Raw genomic sequence first — 20,082 nt, 5'->3', positions numbered from 1 at the left:
TGAGCACTCTGGGATACATGTACGAGTACATACTTTGTACATAGAACAGGATATCAACGGTGTGATATATGTCGCACTGATCATGCACTAACAATTGCTCCTACATATCTGGGAGAGCGCAGTTCGGTTGCTGAAGATACGCAGCTGCAGTGGGCTCGGAAAGCATACCAGTACGATCGCGATAGCTATAGGTCGCCTGGCGATTTTGATAAACATCCCGGAAAGGGAGAAATGTCAGTGATTGCGTTTCATCCGATCTTGATCAATAATTGCTCCTCCAGGTCAACTGTCTCTACTGGCATCGTACGAACCCTCACGGCGCCGAACGCAGACGGTCTTGATACGAAACTACTGTCTCCGCGAGAACGACCATTCGACTCCGAATCCACCATCATGAAGTACTCAAGCGCTAGAACATTGTCACCGCAGTCGGACAGTGGTAATCTGATTATGCAATGGGGGCACAGTGGTCTGATGATTACAGGGCGAAGCAGGATATGACGTACTGCACAAGGAAAAAGGTCACGAAGCTGAATACAACAGTCCGTAGAAATGGTCCGAGACGGTGAGTAATAAAGATCGTATCCACGTTGCGTAATGTCCATGTCCGTGTGGAACATAAGTACAAGCTTAGGAAGGCTGATAATTAGAAGTCTGACGCAGCGGCAGGCCGCACTACAAAAACCATCAGGCAAGGTTTTCCAACGAAAACGCGCAGCTATACCTTCGTGTAGATAGCGTCAATGACATGCATCTCATCGATCGAATCCTCCGCCGTCCTCCACACGTGCGGCTCACGGCCCCGGACCTTGTCCACGAACGCTTCGAGTGTGTAGCGATACCTATCGCAGCTCATTCATCAGAATCGAGACGGCGCACGCACGAGTAACTCACGCAGACCACCAATCCTCTCCCTTGCCCGTACCTGCCGGCGGCTCGTATGCCTTCTCGACCCGCACCTTCCCGCCCTTCGGGGAGACCTTGATGGAGTGCCACATGCTAGCTATGATGTAGTTCGACACCTCCACAGAGCCGTGTTCGCACTCCACCTTAGCATGGAATGCGATGAAGTGCGGAAAGAGCTTCAGTGGGCCCCAACTGTCCAGAGCGCCATCCGTGATGACAGTCGCAGTGACGGCGCCCGGGAAGGTCAGGTGTGCTTCAACCCTCCTGTCGATGGTATCGGACAGGTTGATAGACTCCGCGGACTCGACGGTCGGGTTGGAGGACGCCAGGAAACGCAGACAGTTGATAGGGTACGCTGCGTCACGGACACTAAGGTTGGCCTGGATTGAATCATCGGAATCGACACTTACGGCCCATGTCCATGAGCATGCCACCTCCAAGACTGAAATCGTAGCGGATGTCGTCTTCGGGGAGAAACATGCGCGATATTCCGAACTCGGCAGACATCTTAACGATCTTGCCGAGCGAGCCCTCGTCCAGGATAGCCTTTACTCTGTGTAGCGCAGGGTGGAAGCTGGTGAAGATGAGCCTTAGCGTGATAATTTGGAGGAAGGTTGTAGGAGGATACACACTGAGGCTGCCATGATTCGAGCAGCACCAGGCTCTTCTCCGCGGCGTATGCAAACATCTTGCGGACCTCCTCCTCGTTGTTGGAGATCGGTTTCTCACAGAGGACGTGCTTTCCCGCTGCGAGAGCCTTCATCGTCCACTCGTAGTGAAGACCATTCGGCAAGGGAATATACACAGCGTCGATCCCTGCGTCGTTCAATAACTCTGCATTCCAAGCCAAAGCCCATGATCGGTATGATACTAGAACTCGAGACAAATGGATGTACCTTGGTATGCACTCGAACCACCATACGTCCTCGGGATCCCCCACTTCTGCGCGAACGCGTCCGCGCGGCCCTTGTCGCGTGCAGCGACGGCGACCAGGACAGCGTCCTCATGACACCTCATCGGTTTGACTATGGCATTAGGTGCAATGTTGGCTGCACCCAGCACCCCGAACCGCAAAGGATTGGACGACTTCTCCACGGTGGGAGGATAGTTCGTCTAACGTGGTCGCTATCAGTCAATGTGACCTTGGACACGACGGAGCGGTTGTGCGCTCACCTTGTAGAAACGTTTTACGGAAGACACCAACGACATGATCGCGACGAAGAAGTGAGAAAGAGCATCAGGGGATGCGTCGCGTGGAGATAGGGCTTCGGCAATAATTATAGCGAGATTCTAGCGCATCTTCCCTTGGGTTCTTTGGGATGGAAACAAAATATATCGGTTTCTCGTGACAATGTTGGATACCATTTGGAGGAAAGCAGACATAAGGCTGGGGCCGAGGAACTGGAGCCAACGCGGATCTTGTTCTCTTATGGGAATTATTGTTGTACGGTCACATGATAACCATTTTCTAGTCACGAGATCTGAACGCGCCGTGGATAGTGCTGTCGACTACCACCGCGACGTCGCTGCTGCCAAGTAGCTGGCATATCTTCCACGCAGCCTGCACAGCTGACTTTGGTTGAAGAATGTTGCAGAGTGCATATAGCTGGGCCAGTACGAATATTTATTGAATCTACTGGCACCTCAAGGCTACTCGTAGGGGAACTGTTGCAGACGTGTCGATATGCCAGTCAGCGTCAGTAAGTTGCCCGCCATTTCATTCGTGTCTGAAGGCTGGTCTGGTGATATAGGCACTTTAGTCAACCAATATTGACAGAGTCCCGTCAAAAACACCCTCAGGCTTGACTCATCGGCTACAAGGGGGCCGTTCCGAGCGATGCCATCGCATCGCAGCCGACATAAAAACCCACGTCCCTACGCCAACACAGCGCATCCTTTCCAGATGGTCTGAGGAAGAAACGAACTACACAACAGGTGAAGGCCCCCGAACACCGGTTACGGCAGTCATGTGTACACTCATCACGGACGCAGACAGGGTCAGCTTACCCACAGAGCAGTCGCACTTAGTTTGCTTCGACGACATCCTGGCGCTCGCATGCACTAAGCGGCGACTAGGCGCGTGTATATCTCGCCTCACCTGACGGAGGTGAACCTCCTCTTCTCGAACACTCAACAGCTCCTGTCTTCCACCGATGTCGCGTCCTCGCCTTCCTACACGCGCTATACTCAGACGACCTACGACGGTACAGCCAAACGCAAGGCGTTTTCTGGCTCTATCTGCCGTGGAAGGCCCGTCGCACCCCCCATTGGTGACCAGCACTCTCCCAGCATACTTTGCTGAAGAGATTCTGGGGAAGCACGGCTCTCGCCCAGCGTTGATCGCCAGAAGTGAGCAACCGCGCTCACATGGCGGCCCGCTCTCTCCCAATATGGGTGTCTCACGCCACCTCGCCTGGGACTACGTTGAGTTCGATAGGCATGTGCAGGCGCTCGCGCGGGGACTGCTGGATCTCGGCGTGAAAAAGGGCGACAGAGTGGGCGTGCTCATGGGGAACAACAGGTGCGCTCCGTGTACTTCCTGCATTGGTGTGGCTGCCGGAACGTGTATGGGGCAGCGCCTACGCTTGTATGCAGTGGGCATGCGCGAGGGTAGGTGCGATTCTCGTGACGCTAAACCCGGCGTACAGACTGCCAGAGCTGGTGCGTGGCTAGTGTGTTGGGTGAGGCGTCCCTGACGAACTTGTCCCGACAGGTGAACACGCTCAATCTCGTGGGAGTGAGCCACCTGTTTGTCGTACCGCGCCTGCGGTCGTCCGCCTACATTTCCATGCTGTCAGATGCCTTCCCATCGCTCGGCAACTCGTCCCCCGGAGATATTCAGGAGGCCGCGGTTCCCAGTTTGCGCCATCTAGTCGTAGTCGACAACACTTCGGACTTCAAGAACTTCGAAGAGCACCTCGAGCGTGTGAAGTGTGCCGTGGACTTTCGCGAGATCTTGGTTTGGCGGGAGGACAACGTGGAGAAGCGCAAGGTGGATGAGGTGGCGGCCTCGCTCAGCTGTGATGAGGTCATCAACTTACAGTTCACCAGGTAAGGCATGTTCATTAGCCTGCGAACATCGACTGAAGTGGTGGCTGCGAAAGTGGGACTACGGGTGCCCCCAAAGCCGTCTCAGTAAGTTGCACTGTCCCGTCTCTTCCCAGCGGGGTCATGATCCTTCTTCGCAGCTCACTCATCACAACCTCCTGAACAATGCGCTCTCAACCAGCGGCGCCATGCGCATCACCGCATCCGACGTGCTCTGTACGCTCTCACATCTACTCATTCGCTCTCCACGCTCACCACTGCACCCCAGGCAACGTCCCGCCGCTCTTCCACTGTTTTGATACGTACCTTCGTTCCCACCGTTATCTAAAGTCCAGCTGACCTCCCCCCGCACGCCTCGTCCTAGGAAACCTCGCAGCTTGGTCGCGGGGCGCGTGCATAGTGTACGCGTCCGAGGGGTTCGATCCTCGTGCGGCCGTGGACGCAGTCATCGCGGAGCGGTGCACTGCGTTGCACGGCGTGCCGACGCACTTCCTCGCAGTTCTCGCGGACGTGCAGGCGCGCCGCGATGCGGGGGAGGCCGTCGAGACGCGGCTGCGGTGCGTGTCGTGCTGATGCGCTTGCGGAGCGGAATGCTGATGGGCAGGTTGCAGGACCGGCATCGCAGCGGGCTCGCCCGTGCCGATCGACCTCATGAAGCAGCTCATCGCGAAGCTGGACTTGCGTGAGCTGACCGTGGCATTTGGCATGAGTGAGTTAGCTATTTCCTGGGTGAAACGTGATAATTGACACGTCCTGGTATAGCTGAGACGAGGTGAGTGCGTTAGGCTGCGCGGTGCTGCAGGGTTTACATGCGAGCGTGCAGCCCGGTGGCATTCCAGACCTCGCCGGAGGACCCGATCATGAAGCGGGTGGAAACCGTGGGGCGGGTGCAGCCGCACGTGAAGGCGAAGGTCGTTGATGTGGAGGGAAATATTGTGCCCATCGGCACCCCCGGGGAGGTCCTCGTGTCGGGATATGTCCTCCACAAGGGGTAAGGAGCTTGCTGAAACGAAACAGAGGGCCTTGCGAGACTGATAGACACGCAGGTACTGGAACGACGAGGAGCAGACTGCGAAAACCATGAGCAAGGACGCAGATGGGACGGTGTGGATGCACACGGGCGATGAGGGCGTGCTGGACGAGGAGGGGTATCTGAGAGGTAAGCGCCTACGCAGTCGTCAGAATCGGACTTGGCTTACGACGCACATCTGCAGTGGTGGGCAGAATAAAGGTAAATATCTCAGTCACATCCACGTCAGTTCAGTTGGCTCAGATTTTTCTAACGTCAGGATATCATCATCCGCGGCGGCGAGGTGGGTTCTGCGAGATCCCCGCAAGCAGCGGCGCTCATTTTTCTTTCGCTAGAACCTGTTCCCGGTGCAGATCGAGAACGTGCTGAGCGCGCACTCGGCGATCCGTGAAGCGGCCGTAATCGCAGTGCCGGACGCGAGGTTTGGCGAGGTTGTCGGGACGTGGATCGTGCGGGAGCCGCGGAGCACGATGTCGAAAGAAGAGGTGCGGAAGGTAGTGTCGGCGGGGATGAACCCACAGGTGCGTGGTCTGCGTATGCTTTGAAGGCAGAATTTTAAACTTGGGTTCCAGAACGCGCCGGCGTGGGTGTGGTTCCTGGGGGAAGAAGGTGCGCCTGGGGAGATACCGAAGACGGCGAGCGGGAAAGTGATGAAGCACGTCCTGCGCGAATGGAGCCGGGATCTCTCCAAGAAGGGTGTGGGGAGGGTGGTGGCCTGACCGCTGTGGGGGTGTCTAGCTCGGCACAGATTGGGTAAGCACATTGTTACATATGTTCACGCGTGGCCCGCCGTCGCTGCCGCGGACCGTCCCTCTCCAGGATGGATGCTGCGCCTCCATTTTTTTTGCTTTCGCGTATACTGTGTTTTCGATGTTGTCGGGCGATTTCAACAAGTCTTCTGTGCAATCGTTATCCGACACAAGTTTGTGTAATACCGAAATCGTGAACGCACGCCTTTGCCAAACTTACGTGGTTGCTCCCTTTCGGCCGCCCTCAAATTGCGTTGAAATTTTGAGACAAGGTCAGACTTGTGACTTTCCATGTAGACGAGGTCCCAGCGCTATTGGGATGTTGTGGAAGCACCACAGGCAAAACCGTCAAACAATTGCACTATTGAGCCGTTGATAGTGGTCACTGAGTACGGATATGTAGCTGCATGATAACTTCCAGGTGTGTCTCACCCAAGGATGCGTCGATCCGTACCGGTTGTGATCTTGAACGAAACAACGATAGGTGGTGGATCTCAAAAACTAGTGTGAATTTTGACCTGCCGATCCGGAGTAGTGGGTGGTTCACTGTATATGAAGTGAGAGAACGGGTTTTCGTTGTCTTCGACTCAAAATTTCCCAGTAACGTGGATTGTTATAGACTATCTCTGCGATTGACAGCTTCTCGCGTAAACGAGTGTAAAACATACAGTTAGCCAGATAAATCACAAGTAGCGACTGTCATGCAGAGATTGTACCAGCACGGCATAACAACAGATCCTGACAGCTGCGGTGGCCCAATTAATTCCTTAAAAAGTCATGTAGCCAAGGATCTCTCAGTAATTCCTTCGCCGTCTTGCGATTCTCTGGCAGCCACTGCAACATGCTACGCGCAAAATTGAGGAAGAGAGCCTTCTCCTCACCCTCGAGAACTGTAACAGATTGTTCCAAACTCCGAAGCTGTGGAAACAAATGCTTGTGTTTCAATAGTCCTGTACATCATCGCACGTCCAGAGTCAGCTTCCCATATACGTTCCAAATTATGCCACGACACGCACCCTCATCATCAAAGAACAAATGACGTGATCTCGCACGATCTAGGAGCTCCTTTGGAGGGGGTCCCAACAATGCTATGAGTTCAGCAAGATATCCTTCTTGGCTATAGTCCTTCACTGAGGCGTCGCATAGTGGAGCACCCTGGAGTAAATCCCATAACTATGACGAAGTTAATGTGGATTTTCGGAGAATCAAGGAAGCATGCATACAATCATGCCCAAATTCCAGATGTCCACGCTATATGACCATGGGGCTGCCAGGACAACTTCTGGGGCTCGATATTGGTCCACCTGAATGAAACTACACAGAATCGCTTGGCCATCGCCCTGGACAGATTGATCGAAATCAGTAATCTTCGGAAGTCCTGGGGGTGTCAAGGGGGGGCCCATATCGAATCTCGAAAGATATATCGTTCGGTCAGTGGTGACCTTCCTAGAGGAGGGATGCTCTGCTTCATCCTTCACAGCCCGATCAAGAAGAGATATATCCTCAAGCCCAAACAGGATGTTGTCACGCTTCAGATCTTGAGCGACGAGTTGAGCAATCTCAATCAACATGGTAACCGTAAACGCACCAGTATGAATTATATGACACTCTGAGTGGAGGTAGTCTAGGCCATGCAAGACCGCTTGCAATATCGCCTTGAGCGTCGAGGGAGTGTATTTACCACCGGTACGAAGTTGCATCATCCACAGAGGTTCCCTGAGGGGTTCGTACACGAGGCAGTAGTGATGACCATGCGGTCCTTCTATCTCAAAAGAATCGAGCATTGTCCTTACACACTGCCTCCCCAGGTGTGCGGGATTCGCAGTCGCTATATGGCGCAAAAGCTCCATCTCGCGCAGGGCGGCGGCCCTGAAAAGTCTGTCGTTTCTGGTGACCTTTATCGCCACATACCGATCGTGTTGCCACCACCACCTGCCAAAGATATTAATCGAAGCCGCATGGCCAACAACACGCGACAGATACCTACCGCCGGGTGTCCCGCGCCAACCATACAGTAGCGCCCCTCCCGTACCCAAGTTTGAACGCAACCTGGTACACGCCACCAAGTACCTCGCCAAGTCGCACAGGGTAGTATGCCTGCGGGTTGTATTCATCCTGTCTCTCTTCTTCAATGAGTTCATCTGACGGCAGCAAGGTGGCCTTGGCTGAAGAGACCGTGGAGAGAGATCTCGTAAATCTGGCAGTTGAAGCAAATCTGAGCGTCGGTAAACGCATCGTGAAGAGAGCGTCCTGTGAAGTGCGGCAGAATGCAGGGCGCTGGATGATCTTCCGGGACGAGGTGGTTGATTAGTCTTTATTGATCGCGAGTTTGGACGGGAGTGCGCCACAACATGGTTGTTTGTTCTGGGAAATTGGTGGTAATATTTCTACCGGATCGGTTTTTCCATAAATGAAACTCATTCACGCCACGCCATGTCGACTGCTATGTATCGTCCCAAAGCACGAGTTTGACTGAGTGCAGTCGACACCGTCGCATTCAACTAAGTGCAAACACCACGAATCCAACAGGAACTACGTTTGAGGCATCCATTCGAGTCACTTGCAGTACTGGTACTACTAGTAGTATATTTCTAGTCTAGGATCATTATCCGGGAGCCCACTGAGAAGTCCCCCGTGGGAGTTTTTGAGCTACGTGCCAGACACCGGAAGGCCCGGGAAGGGACGGCTGCGTCATCGGCACTGAACTATAATTCCCAAAAGGCGTTGGTGGCAGCAAGATGGCAGAGATGTCAATGTCGTATCTACTCGCTTCGTTCGTGAACTTATGCATGTATGCTATGCAGCTGCAATCCATGTTATTTTCTATGTCTATCATACCTGCAGCTGAACACTTTTCAGAATGGCTTTGATGCACTGATCACACCATGACAAGAATGCAGGCTAGGACATCTGGGAAAGACTGAAGGATAGGTTGAGAACACATCTGTACATTGGAAAATACAGCGACATCGCCATGGGCATCGTCTGCAGGTGGATCGATCGCGCCATGAGCTGTTTGCTTCGCGCCTGTGGCTGCACGCGACTTGAGCGCTAAAGATTCGTGCATCAAATTGCCGTCGGCATCGTTCAAAGTCCGGTTTCCCATGGGCGACTTCTCAGCGGGTCATCGATAATGATCTCAGCCTCTATTACAAAGGAACGACTGTCTTCCTCAGGGTAACTAGAGGCTGTATCTATGAGCCTAGTATATTTCCTCCGATATCCGATATCCGAGTCGAGATGCGAACGAACAACAACAACAACAACAACAACAACAACAACAACAACAACAACAACCATCACCACCCCCCGTTTCCGGCTCACAACGCCGCTACAGCTTTCAGACTCAACGTGCAGACATCATTCATAGCCTTAATACACTCCATAAAACCCTTGAATAGCTGCTGTGTAATTTTTCCGGACAAAACCCATTCAGAACCGAGGAGATCTCGATTTTGACTTTTCTCTCGCCTGATGCGTACCCAAATTTTGGATCTCGTTATCCGAAAGCATTAGAGCTATCATCCGCTGACACTCCTGCGCCCTTCCAATGGAAGTAGATGAACCAGTGACACCAAAAAGAAGCCGGTCCTTCCAGCGCCGCGTGGCAGAAGGCCCGGCGACTCCCTTCAGTCCCATACCCTCCCCGACGGTCGTTCTGGCGTCAGGCAATGAGCTCATCGTTCGCGGTGTTTGGGACCAATCCAAACCTCTAATTGACCCAGTCCCAGTCGTTGAACGACTCATCAGCGACATCGCTCAATCGATTCCCGACCTGGCCGATGTCCATGTCGTCATCAAACCGTTCCTCTCGGGCAACCGAGCCAATCCTACTACATCCTGCTACATACGTCTGCACCCCTCACTGGAACCTCTGACCCCTGACGACGAACCTCGCTTCGACCTGCTCGGTCAGTGGCACAACGCGATCAGTCGAGAGAAGCCAATGTGGGAGGTCAGATGGTCACCGCAAAAAACAGGCAGAGACAAGCGAATGTGGATCCGCTTCACTGATGTGGTCCCGTGAGGATCGATTACGAAGGAGACTCCTCTGGACAAGACAATCCTTGAGAAGCTGAGATCACACATTGAGCATCAAGGCTTTCGCGTCGTTGACTCATTTAGCAACAGCAGTGGTCCGATCCTCATTCTCGCAGATCCCTCCCATGTCGATCAGATTCTCGACCAGCGCAAGCTTACCATCACCTCTGTATCCCCCAATGAACTGACTGTCCTCCCTGGATGCCAGATCGAGATTTTGCATGCGTTCGAACTGGTTATCATGGGAATCAGCGACTTCGAGGGTATCTCCAGCCATGTCCTTCGCTGGATCAATGCCACCTTCATCGATGGCAACGATCGGCTCCTAGTCGGTCACCGCATTCCCCCTGGTGAACCCGATGCGCTCGTCTTTTGGATGAGTGACTGGAAATTGACCTCGAAAGTCCTTCAGGCTGCCAAAATGTTCAGTGAACAATTCAAACAATACAAGCTCATGCCGCCGCAGCTCCTCTGGCAAGCCAATACTCATGGAACTTGGCACATCAACTTCACCCAGACATTTACAGCCGGCGCCGAGTCCATGAACTCTGGACTTGCGGCACTCACTCATCGCGTGGACCAAATGCAAAGGGAGACTCGAGCGCAGAATGATGCAGTGCAGCTTCAGCTCAGTGGGGTCACCGCATCTCTAACGACAATCACCTCCCACGTTGGACTTATTGTGGACCAGCTCGGAAACCAGCAACGAGCGCTCCTTATCGCAAGTGGGGAGGCCGCCACTCGATCAAATCTCGCGGCATCCAGCTTCAAATCACGATTGAATGCGGGGTAGCACGTCACGGCATCGATGAGGTGGAGTGATTGGATGCACGCGCAGAGGTCGACAGACTGACCAGGGAGGAAAAGCGGCTAACTGTCGCAATACAGGCCTCCTCGGATGGATTCACAGCGATTCTCGGTGGCACAGCAGGCGCGCGTGTTGGTGCGCCTCCACTGTGAACAGTCCCTCCCACTCCTTCCACACCTGGAACTCCGTCGCCTTCACCTCGGCCAAGCCGCGGACTCACGAGCAACTCCACGATAATTATTCCGCCTGCACTGCGCACTTCCACCAGACGCTCTTCATCCATCTTGGAGGACCCGCTAACTCTCAGGCTCCCCAGCTCCTCAGTTCCCCTCTCTCGTGGCACCTCCACGGATGCTCTGGGCAGGTCAAGTGCCAAGAAACCTCGCACATCGAAGAGCAGCCCAGTCAATGAGGGCGGCACCTCGCAGAGTGACCAGGTGCGTGACTATGGCAGTGGCTCTATGTCTCTCCCGCTGAACGCGGCTCGTGGCATCTCCTCAGACTTTGTGCTGAAGTCAAAACCGTTGCACAGTTGCATGCCAGCTCATCGAAAAATTGGGTGTACATGCTTCCTCGTTGTTGAGGCATTGAGGGAGGCAGTCGGAAATGTCACGGGTCGCGTATTTGCTTGTCCCCTAGCTAGATCGCAATCTATTGTAATCAAACTGGTGCTCTCTACCCATTTTCCCCTCCTCTTTATCCTGCTGGTGGTTCTCACCCTGGTCAACCTATCCAATGCGGTACCGACTGCTCCCCCATCCACACAACCCTTATCCATATTCGCGTTGAATGCAAATGGCCTGGTGCATGCGGGCAAGGTTCACCATGTTAACACAGCCATTAATGCAAGGCAGCCTCATGTCTTCGTGCTCTCGGAAACCAAGACTGCAACTAAGCTGAGTTCCACACTGCTTGACCATGATTATGCAATATTCGAAGAACCCGGAGTGGCACAGAGCAACTCCCACCATTATAAGTGGGGCGTTGTTGTCGGTGTCCGCAAGGATTTGCAAGTCTCACAAAGACATGTTGTGACTCATCGCGCTCTGCGAGGACGAATTGTTGCCGTTGACATTGTGCTCTCGACAAACTCCGGTTGCGGGTTTGTGCACCGAATAATTGGGTGTTATTCACCATGGGATCCTGGCAGCACTGATGACACCCGATTATTCTGGCCAGAACTCACCAAGCTATGTGCAGGAACAACGACCTCCTGGACCATGGCAGGTGACCTGAATGCAACTGTATCTGCAATAGAATGAGCCGCCGGAGGTGCAGACTCTCAGACTCAGTTCCGGCATTTTCTCGAACTTACAGGAGCGTACGATCTTTGGTCGCACAATGAGGATCACAACCGCCTGTTTGACTGGATGAGCCATGCACACGGCACAGGTGGTGGCGGCAATATTATCGACCGGGTCATCTCGTCCTCAATGACGCTGCTTGACTCTGAGATCACCGTTGCCACCAGACAGACGCCGTTACTGCACAGATCATCTACACTTCGCCCTTACTTGCAGGTGCAACCCGAATGGCAATTCCTAGCTATGACACCGCATTCAACAAACCTCACATCAAGTACCCAAACAAGAATGAAAAGCATCGTTTTCAATGGTTTCGTGATCGCGTGGACTCCCAAGTTGCAGACAATGCGACTTCTCACCTTCCTGTCATGGACAATGAATCATATCTCTCACGATACAACCTCCTAACTCAGATAATACTGACATCCGCTGAAGAGTGTTTCGGACGTGTCAAGCGCTTCCGCAAACAGCATGCACTGATTACCTCGCCCTCCATAGAAAGCCTGACTGCATCCATACGACATCTAGGGGGCGCAATCCGCATCGCACGGTCTGCAGGCCAACCCGTGACCGTATCGTTCACTGCACAGCAGGCCTTCAACTGGTATATTGGACGTTATCATGCTGAACCACTCACATTGCCCTTTGTAGATTTCCTCATCAAATCCCGTCGTGCACTCTATAAGAACCTATTTGCAGAACGTATGGCAGAGATAACCCGCCGTGCACGGCTCACCAACAAGAATCGCATTACAGCGGCCCTGCTTGGCAGGTCAACCAAGCATTTTGTCACCCCGGCGAGCTATATCCCTATGCCGCTCGCTGTCAATGACCTGACTGATCCCGCGCACCTCATTACTGACCCCGATGCCGTGAAGGAAACAACCCGCCAGTACTTTTCCAAACTCTACCACCACGACCCACCTCCAGACATCCCGAAACCCTGGATGACAACCAGATCAGTAAAGGAAGTATGTGAACATGTTCACGCTGACCCTTTTCAGTGGCCGCAACCAGCATCCATTGTAGCATTTCGTGCAATGCTGCGCAAAGGTAATGCCCGACCCTCTCCAGGGCCCGACGAATGGGAAAAATGGTGCGTCAAGTCACTTTCCGATAACACACTTTCGCTCGTGCTGGACCTGCATAACTATATGGTCATGCACGCACATTTCCCCGGTGATCTAAAGGATATGTGGATTACCATGTTCCACAAACGGGGCATTCGCACGGACCTCACGAACTGGTGTGGGCTCTTTCTTTCCAATTTTCTTGCCAATTCTCCCCTCTCTTGGCTGAACCATTGCCTCATGCCATACTCGGCAAGGCTTGGTATTATACCTGAAACCCAAGTCGCCACACAGCCGGGTGTTCAGATGCACGACCTTATGAGCTTTCTTGCTGGGCTGAAATGCTGGTCTTCACGTCATCACCAGCCCATCTACACACTCAAGCGAGATCAGATGAAGGGCTTTGACTACCTCTCCCCACAGGGCTTTTATGATGCCATCACAGCATATGGACTTCCACAGGCAATTATTGACCTTGACAGAGCTTCTCAGACTGACACAAGGTGCTTTATTCGCACAGCCCATGGAACGACAGAGCCGATCATTGTCACCGGTGTCACAAAGCAGGGTGGTTCACTTTCTCCTGTCAAATCAACATACACCACCAGTCTCGGCCACCGATATCTGAATGACATTGCCTCACAAGACCCCAATACTGTCATCGTGTCAACAAGCAGCGCAGAGCGAGGCGATCCACACCTACCCGAAGATCACACCCACCTATCCATTGTAATGGTGGAGGCAACTGACGACTCTTACATCTTCACCAAAACACTGAAATCACTTCGCAACAACACACTCCATATGGAGCGCTTTCAGTTTGCATACGGATGGCTCACCCAATGGACTAAAACCATAGCTTACCTGCTCGGAACAACCGGAGTGCAGCCACCAACACTCTCCTTCCCTTCCATCACGAATCTCCCTGGTGTTGACCCACTCACTGTCACTGAGCACACAGTCCCCCTCGTCCTCAACAGCCTCGACTTTCTTCGGACCAATGTCGATGATCCCACTGCATGGTTTGAGGAGCTTCGTGAATACATCGACACATTCACCTTCCCGACACTCATCGGGCGCCCACCCATTACACTCTTGCGCAAGATCATAAGCCAGAGTGTTATCTCACGATGCCGTGCCCTCCTTTCACTTCAGCCTGTCAAACTTGCAGATGCCGAGATTCTGGATAACTGCCTCATGACAAAGGTACATGCTGTCCTGGGCCTTCCGTTCCGCTTCAACACCCACATTGCCACGCTGCCCATCGCACTTCACGGAATGGAGTTTTCGTCAATCTCCCGCATCAACAGTGCTGCGGCAGTCAAAGGACTCGCTCGGGACTTGAACCACCACGTTCCCGCATACCGAAACATGGCGAGGGTCACGATGGCAGACTGGACCTGTGACAAGAATGGCTGTGTATACCCCCTCGATGGTACAGGACTCTCGAAAGACTTTTCTCACTATGCAAAGAGCATCCCATCCACATGGATTACCGCACAGAAGGTTATGTCAACAATGACTCCAAAGCTCTCACTGCGGATGACAGACAGGTCCGATATCGGCTCTGGGGACATATTCCTATCCCATGTGATAGCGATATGCAATCACCACATACCGAAATGTGCGGGAGACCCCGACGGGCACACCCTCCGCTCCCTCCGAGGCAAACACATACGCACACTCAGCGACATGGGCACTTGGCGCCTGAGTGCAGATAAGCGGCTCAGCTTCCACTGTCTCCCACCACCCACAGACACTGCATGGTCCCTCACAGCACAGCAGAACTGGCAAAGGATATCCACGCGGTTAGCCTCCATCGACATCACCTGGATGCTGAGTGGACCCATCGACCTCCTCCTATCGAGATCAGATCATCAGCGGGCAGCGAAAGATCAGATCGTACACATGGCTAACGTGTGCGGCTTCCTCCCATCTCCAACCTCTGGAGGACGACAGTTGTGGGGATCTGATGGCTCAATGCTACCTGCCTCGGCGGGGCTTGGCGAAAACAGGTCTGTCACGGCATCTGCGACAGGGCCCTCCATGTTGGTGGTCAAGCTAAAGGGCCGTAACGTCAATATCCTTCATGGCGAGCTCATGGGACTGATAATGGGCCTCTGCCTCGCAGATATCTCACTCGAAATCCCATACCTCCACTCTGATCACATGAACTTGACCCGCCTGATTGATGACTCGAAAACCGCAGTCAATCAAGAAGCGAGACTGCGAAACATAAATGGTCGCTCGTACTACAGATGGATCCTGTTCCTCATACAGCGCAAGCACATGCAGGTTCTATACACACCTGGTCATTCTTCTGAGCAGTCGGTCCCTGCAGCACTCAACCATGAAGCCGACCATTATGCCTCCCGGTCCCAGAACTACATACACGACATCGCCTACGCTCCCATTCCCACGTTCTCCATGAACACATTCACATATTACACAGATGACGACAGATGGATCGAGTCCAACATCCGTGTCTTCATCAATCACTTCTTGGCGATGAACACTGCCGCCTCCCTCAGTCTCGGAAACTGGCAAAGGATGGCAGCACACCTATACGACTCACACCCCCCTCCCGCCTATCCCTACACCCATGCGACGGCCGCATATTCCATCATCATCCAGCTCTACGCACGCTCCGGACAGCTGCCAACAGCTGATCTCCTCAACAATCATGAGAAAATGTTGAGCAACGTCTGCTGCTTCGGCTGCGATGCAATTGAGGATGCGTACCACATTTTTGTTCGATGCCCCCGGTTCGAGAGTTGGCGGGAGGAGACAAGTCAGGCACTGGTGGCTCGCACCGAGATGAAGCTCGATGAGCAGGAGACTGAGACAGACGATCAGAAAGCTATCTTACATGCAGCTAAGTCACTATTCAAAGACACTCCTGTCATTTGGCCACTATACTACACTTTCTATTTTCTAGGCCATATTCCGAACTTGGAGCCCTTGCTCCCTGACCCACCCAAAGACCGCGACGGTAGAATGCGACGACGCAAACTCTTACATCACCTGTCGGCCGACTGGCATCTAGTCGCAATACGATTGGCCGGCCGGATCTTCGGTGATGTGCAGTGGGAAATGGCGAAGAGGAATGAGCTGCTGTGGGGCAAACATTGATTGGCATGGAGAGGACACTTATTTCTTCCCGCAAGTGCGAGTTCACAGTACTGGGTTCGTCGAGGCCTGTCATTAGACTTGTCCTAAGCCCACTGGGGCGAAGGCGAATATCATATTGTAAACATTGTAAACACACTGCGTCCGCCCCAGAAGTAACCCCGAAAGATGGGAGTCCACCCAGCAAACTTGTGATACTGTCAAATCGGCTAGTGGAACCCTTATATTGAGGCCATGCCTTGTGGGTCTCCAAGCCTGGGGAACACAATTGCATACGAGCTAAAGATAATTAAGCCTAGGCGAGAAGATGATATAGTTGCCCGAATGGACGGTGATGCATATCCATCAATCAGTGCTGTGGCAAATTCTGACGAACATGGTACGATTGAGCACCGAGCGCACAGCATACACATCCACATACATGTCCACATAGTCAAGACCCCAGACACAGAGATTAGTTATACCGCTGCCAACGAAACCGACAGACATGCATTCCCAAGTTCCAACAGCCAATTTTTTCTTGACGGCCATGGGATCGAGCTAGATGTAATCAATGATCTCAACGGGACAGACACAACAGCCATGAGTAACATCCCAAATGAACGAATGGAGTGAAAAAGCCCCTGCCTTGTGAGTCATGTCACGTCCCAATAAATCATCAGGACAGCGAGCTGTTCTGGCTTTCCATACTGCAAATACCAGCACCACATTTCATGGGGCACTGGTGCTGCAGGAATAATATTGTGATGTCGCGAGAAATTTTATGAGAGATTTGAGCGGATATCAGCAGCTCACGTTGCATGAAGTGAGTCCGAAGTCATTACCAATTGCACGAGGATGAGTCATTGTGTACCTCTTTGACCGTAGCATGAGGCGACTGATGGAAAACAAATACCACAGATGAGTCGATATGAAAGACCCAAGATCGGATAAACTGAGTCAGGGACACGGTGAGAGCCTTCTCGTAGAATGGAAGTCTCAACATTCTCGAGCATTTGGACTAGTCCAAGAAGATGGGCCAGAGATGATATAGATCATGAACTGGCACACACAAGATTCGTGGACACGATCTCTAGTGACATTCAGACCACCAGATGCAGCTCCCTTGGCATTTCTGGCGAGAAATAGCGGTCCGAACATCACTAGGGAAGGCAGGGCAAGAGAACTAAGCAAGAGAATTGCAGGACGGCCCGAAACTAGTCAGCATCACACCTGTACGCAACGTGAATGTCGGCGGTCCGAAAGACACCCCACCCTCGTGTATAAGAAGGTGCTCACCTATCCTATACCTCTTCATCGCCCGCAAATATCTCTCGAGCATCCCTGGGCACTCTACGTTACTCTCAGACCTTCATCGACGCCGCACAATGAGAGGCTTTCATAGTACAGTGTGACAGCTTTTAAACTGGACATACAAAGGCACATCTGCACGCTACCGGACCGTTGAGCAGAACGTGGAGATAGCCGTCAGTACTATACCCAAGTTGTGCGACTTGATCGTGACAGCAGAAGTCCAGTGAGTACTTCGTGTTATGATGTAACTGAGGCTGAGCTGATGTCCTTCAAGGGGTGACATGCACACCTCGGCAAAGGATCCTGAAAAGAGGATCACCGCAAAGCTCCTTGATGGGCTGGGCAAAGCTGTAGTCTCCGTTCACTTGTATGCCAATGGCGCAGTGATATTTTCACGGGCGTCATTCAATGAGGAAGCGAGGAAGTATGGGGTCTCCGGGATACCTGATGACGAGAATGCGGGTACGGGCGCAGGCGGAAGCCAGTAGCCGGCACGAAGAGAACTAGATATTGACCTCTCGATGTACGCTATGATCTGCGAAAGCAAGTGCGAGTGCGAGTTACAAAGGGATGCTTACGTGGGTCGAGGAAGGATGCAACAACGTAGATGTCCTCGGGTGCTTCATTGATCATCTCATGGAACCTGCGGTTGGTGATCCTTCGAATTGTTACCATCGTCTTGACTGTGAGTTTGAGGCGATTCTCCTGGAACAGATATTCAAGCTGAGATGTGACTGCTTGCCAAAATAGGTATACATCTGCAGCAGTAGATTGCATCGATTGGATGCACTTAATGGCCCTTGCAAATGGTAATGTTACCGCAAGGAGTTTGGTGAGCTCGAACTCGAAATGGGCAGACTCAAGGGCATATATCATGAAGAGAATCTGCCAGTCCAGATACGTCAGATTTTGGTGCGTTTATTGTCACAAGTGCCAGCGATACTAGTTGTAACTCACTCCAAAATCAATATTTAAGCTAGGATTGTTTACAATCTCACAAAAAGCAGGTAAGCAGCATCAGACAGACAGTGCTGACCAGGTAATAGTACTGAATCAAGTGTCTCCGATGCGCTCTAGTCGTCGTGGTATATTTAATTTCTTTCTGGCCACGTCCAGCTGTTCCGAGGTGTAAGTCGACTTGCTCATGTAAGCCAGTATAGCCTTCATATTAGCAACTGTCTATTACAGTATGAACATCAACTAGTGCAACTCTGGCAGAAATCTTATGGTACTTGCATCTGCAAATTCTTCCAACTCATAGATCTGGACGAGCGCAAAACACATCTCATTGGCAACAATCTTGCATATTAAAGATGTGACTGTACAATTGACAGATTATTCGTCGTGCTTTTGAGGTGTTGCCTGTGTTGTCAGATACTACTCCAGCGACATTTCATTCTCTGACATCTCGCACTACCTGTCAGCCTTCATGAGTGCTAATTCTGCATAAAAGCTTGGTTCATTGTACTCACAGATTTCAAGACTTCTACAAAGTACTCCACAATGTGGCTCACACTGGAAGCTTCATTCAAGTCCATCAAAAGCGTGCAATGACCTGGGGTGGGAACCCGACGCGGGTCGGGAATACTGAGCGGCTGCGGCAAACAGTGATGGAATGGAAAAGAGACTTCATTGCATATGAGTAGAAGTAAGGGAATGCAATGAAGGACAGTCGAACACGAGTGTCGTCAGGGAGCAAACAGATACAAACAGTGCGAACTATGTCATGTGATCGTGACACGTTGTAAGTACGCGCGGTGTGCTTACACTCTTCCCTACCATCTTCTTTAGATCATCTTCCGCATCCCATCCCTTCCAATGGACGAGGTATTGTAGTCCGCGGCCTCATTTGAATTGGTCGATAATGTGATCGATCTCCCATTCTTCCGAACCGACCTCAGTGATGATGGGTCCTGGACGATCTGGTTGGCATAGGGGGAAAAGGAGTGGGTCATTGGGACGGTAGTGCTCTAATTGCGAGGAGTGGAATGTGGGGATAATGTTCATTGTCTCTGGTAGGGCCAATGTGTAGTGTGAGGTGTCAGGAATGCCGCAATGACCTTGTAGGAGCCATCAAAATGAGGCATGAACTTGGCGATGCAGGTGTCTCCATGTTGGATGAAGTCACACTGACAGTGTAAGGTGGGTAATAGAACACTATCCCCCACAGTGAAATGAGGGTCAGGATCGTGGTGTGCATTTGTGGCATCAGCTTGAGCAACTCTTGCTGTGAGTAAATTGTCCTGTGCTTCGAGTGAGTCGGTCTCGATGCATTGCAGGAGTTTGGCAGCAATGCTCACATCTAAATTCGATGTTTCTGCTGCAATGGCAGAGATGTCTGACTGGAAGAGTGGGGGAATGATACAGGGCGAGCATCCCATACGAAGTTGGAATGGGGTGAAACCAATGGATGCGTTGACCGTGTTCATGATGCAAAACTGAACATATGGTAAGGCCTTATCCCAATCCATTTGGTTCCGCTGCACATGAAAATGGAGGCATTGGATTGTTGTTTTGTTAGTGCGCTCGGATCCATCTGTGGGTGAAAGGAGTGGACATCTTGTGTTTCACACCAGTCAAGTAACACAACAATTTTCAGAACACAGAAATAAATTTGACATCTCAATTGGAAATGATGTCGACTGGAAGCCCATTTTTGCAGTACCATGCATCAAAGAAAGTGCTGCAAATTCAGGTGTGGTGA

At 52.2% G+C, this 20,082-nt stretch overlaps 5 protein-coding genes across 5 annotated transcripts; 2 read left to right on the top strand and 3 right to left on the bottom strand.

The window, feature by feature from the left end:
- Positions 1-630: 630 nt before the first annotated feature.
- SCP_1101180 (Probable D-xylose 1-dehydrogenase (NADP(+))) lies at positions 631-2,115 on the bottom strand (the record flags this gene model as incomplete). The annotated part of the gene is made up of 7 exons (XM_027762554.1): positions 631-675; positions 725-842; positions 895-1,261; positions 1,317-1,480; positions 1,539-1,740; positions 1,803-2,019; positions 2,080-2,115. The coding sequence occupies 7 exons, from the start codon at positions 2,113-2,115 to the stop codon at positions 631-633; spliced, it is 1,149 nt and encodes a 382-aa protein (XP_027618355.1).
- Positions 2,116-3,059: 944 nt separating this feature from the next.
- On the top strand, positions 3,060-5,703 carry SCP_1101170 (Putative peroxisomal-coenzyme A; the record flags this gene model as incomplete). The annotated part of the gene is made up of 15 exons (XM_027762553.1): positions 3,060-3,427; positions 3,483-3,567; positions 3,620-3,957; positions 4,011-4,041; positions 4,095-4,170; positions 4,223-4,273; positions 4,319-4,511; positions 4,566-4,663; positions 4,717-4,726; positions 4,778-4,945; positions 5,001-5,113; positions 5,169-5,185; positions 5,244-5,267; positions 5,320-5,505; positions 5,557-5,703. The coding sequence occupies 15 exons, from the start codon at positions 3,060-3,062 to the stop codon at positions 5,701-5,703; spliced, it is 1,905 nt and encodes a 634-aa protein (XP_027618354.1).
- A 789-nt stretch (positions 5,704-6,492) lies between these two features.
- SCP_1101160 (hypothetical protein) lies at positions 6,493-7,968 on the bottom strand (the record flags this gene model as incomplete). Its single annotated transcript, XM_027762552.1, has 5 exons — positions 6,493-6,683; positions 6,750-6,906; positions 6,957-7,270; positions 7,322-7,665; positions 7,721-7,968. 5 exons carry the CDS (start codon positions 7,966-7,968, stop codon positions 6,493-6,495), a joined length of 1,254 nt encoding a protein of 417 aa, XP_027618353.1.
- A 1,315-nt stretch (positions 7,969-9,283) lies between these two features.
- On the top strand, positions 9,284-16,088 carry SCP_1101150 (hypothetical protein; the record flags this gene model as incomplete). The annotated part of the gene is made up of 4 exons (XM_027762551.1): positions 9,284-9,644; positions 9,762-10,499; positions 10,739-11,684; positions 12,128-16,088. 4 exons carry the CDS (start codon positions 9,284-9,286, stop codon positions 16,086-16,088), a joined length of 6,006 nt encoding a protein of 2,001 aa, XP_027618352.1.
- Positions 16,089-17,739: 1,651 nt separating this feature from the next.
- SCP_1101140 (hypothetical protein) lies at positions 17,740-18,254 on the bottom strand (the record flags this gene model as incomplete). The annotated part of the gene is made up of 2 exons (XM_027762550.1): positions 17,740-17,913; positions 17,982-18,254. 2 exons carry the CDS (start codon positions 18,252-18,254, stop codon positions 17,740-17,742), a joined length of 447 nt encoding a protein of 148 aa, XP_027618351.1.
- Between the last annotated feature and the right edge of the window lie 1,828 nt (positions 18,255-20,082).

This window comes from Sparassis crispa, assembly GCF_003851025.1.
Source record: "Sparassis crispa DNA, contig_000011F, whole genome shotgun sequence".
Classification (NCBI taxonomy): Eukaryota; Fungi; Basidiomycota; class Agaricomycetes; order Polyporales; family Sparassidaceae; genus Sparassis; species Sparassis crispa.
Note: the sequence above shows the minus strand (reverse complement) of the source record. Positions and strands in the feature narration are given on the sequence as shown.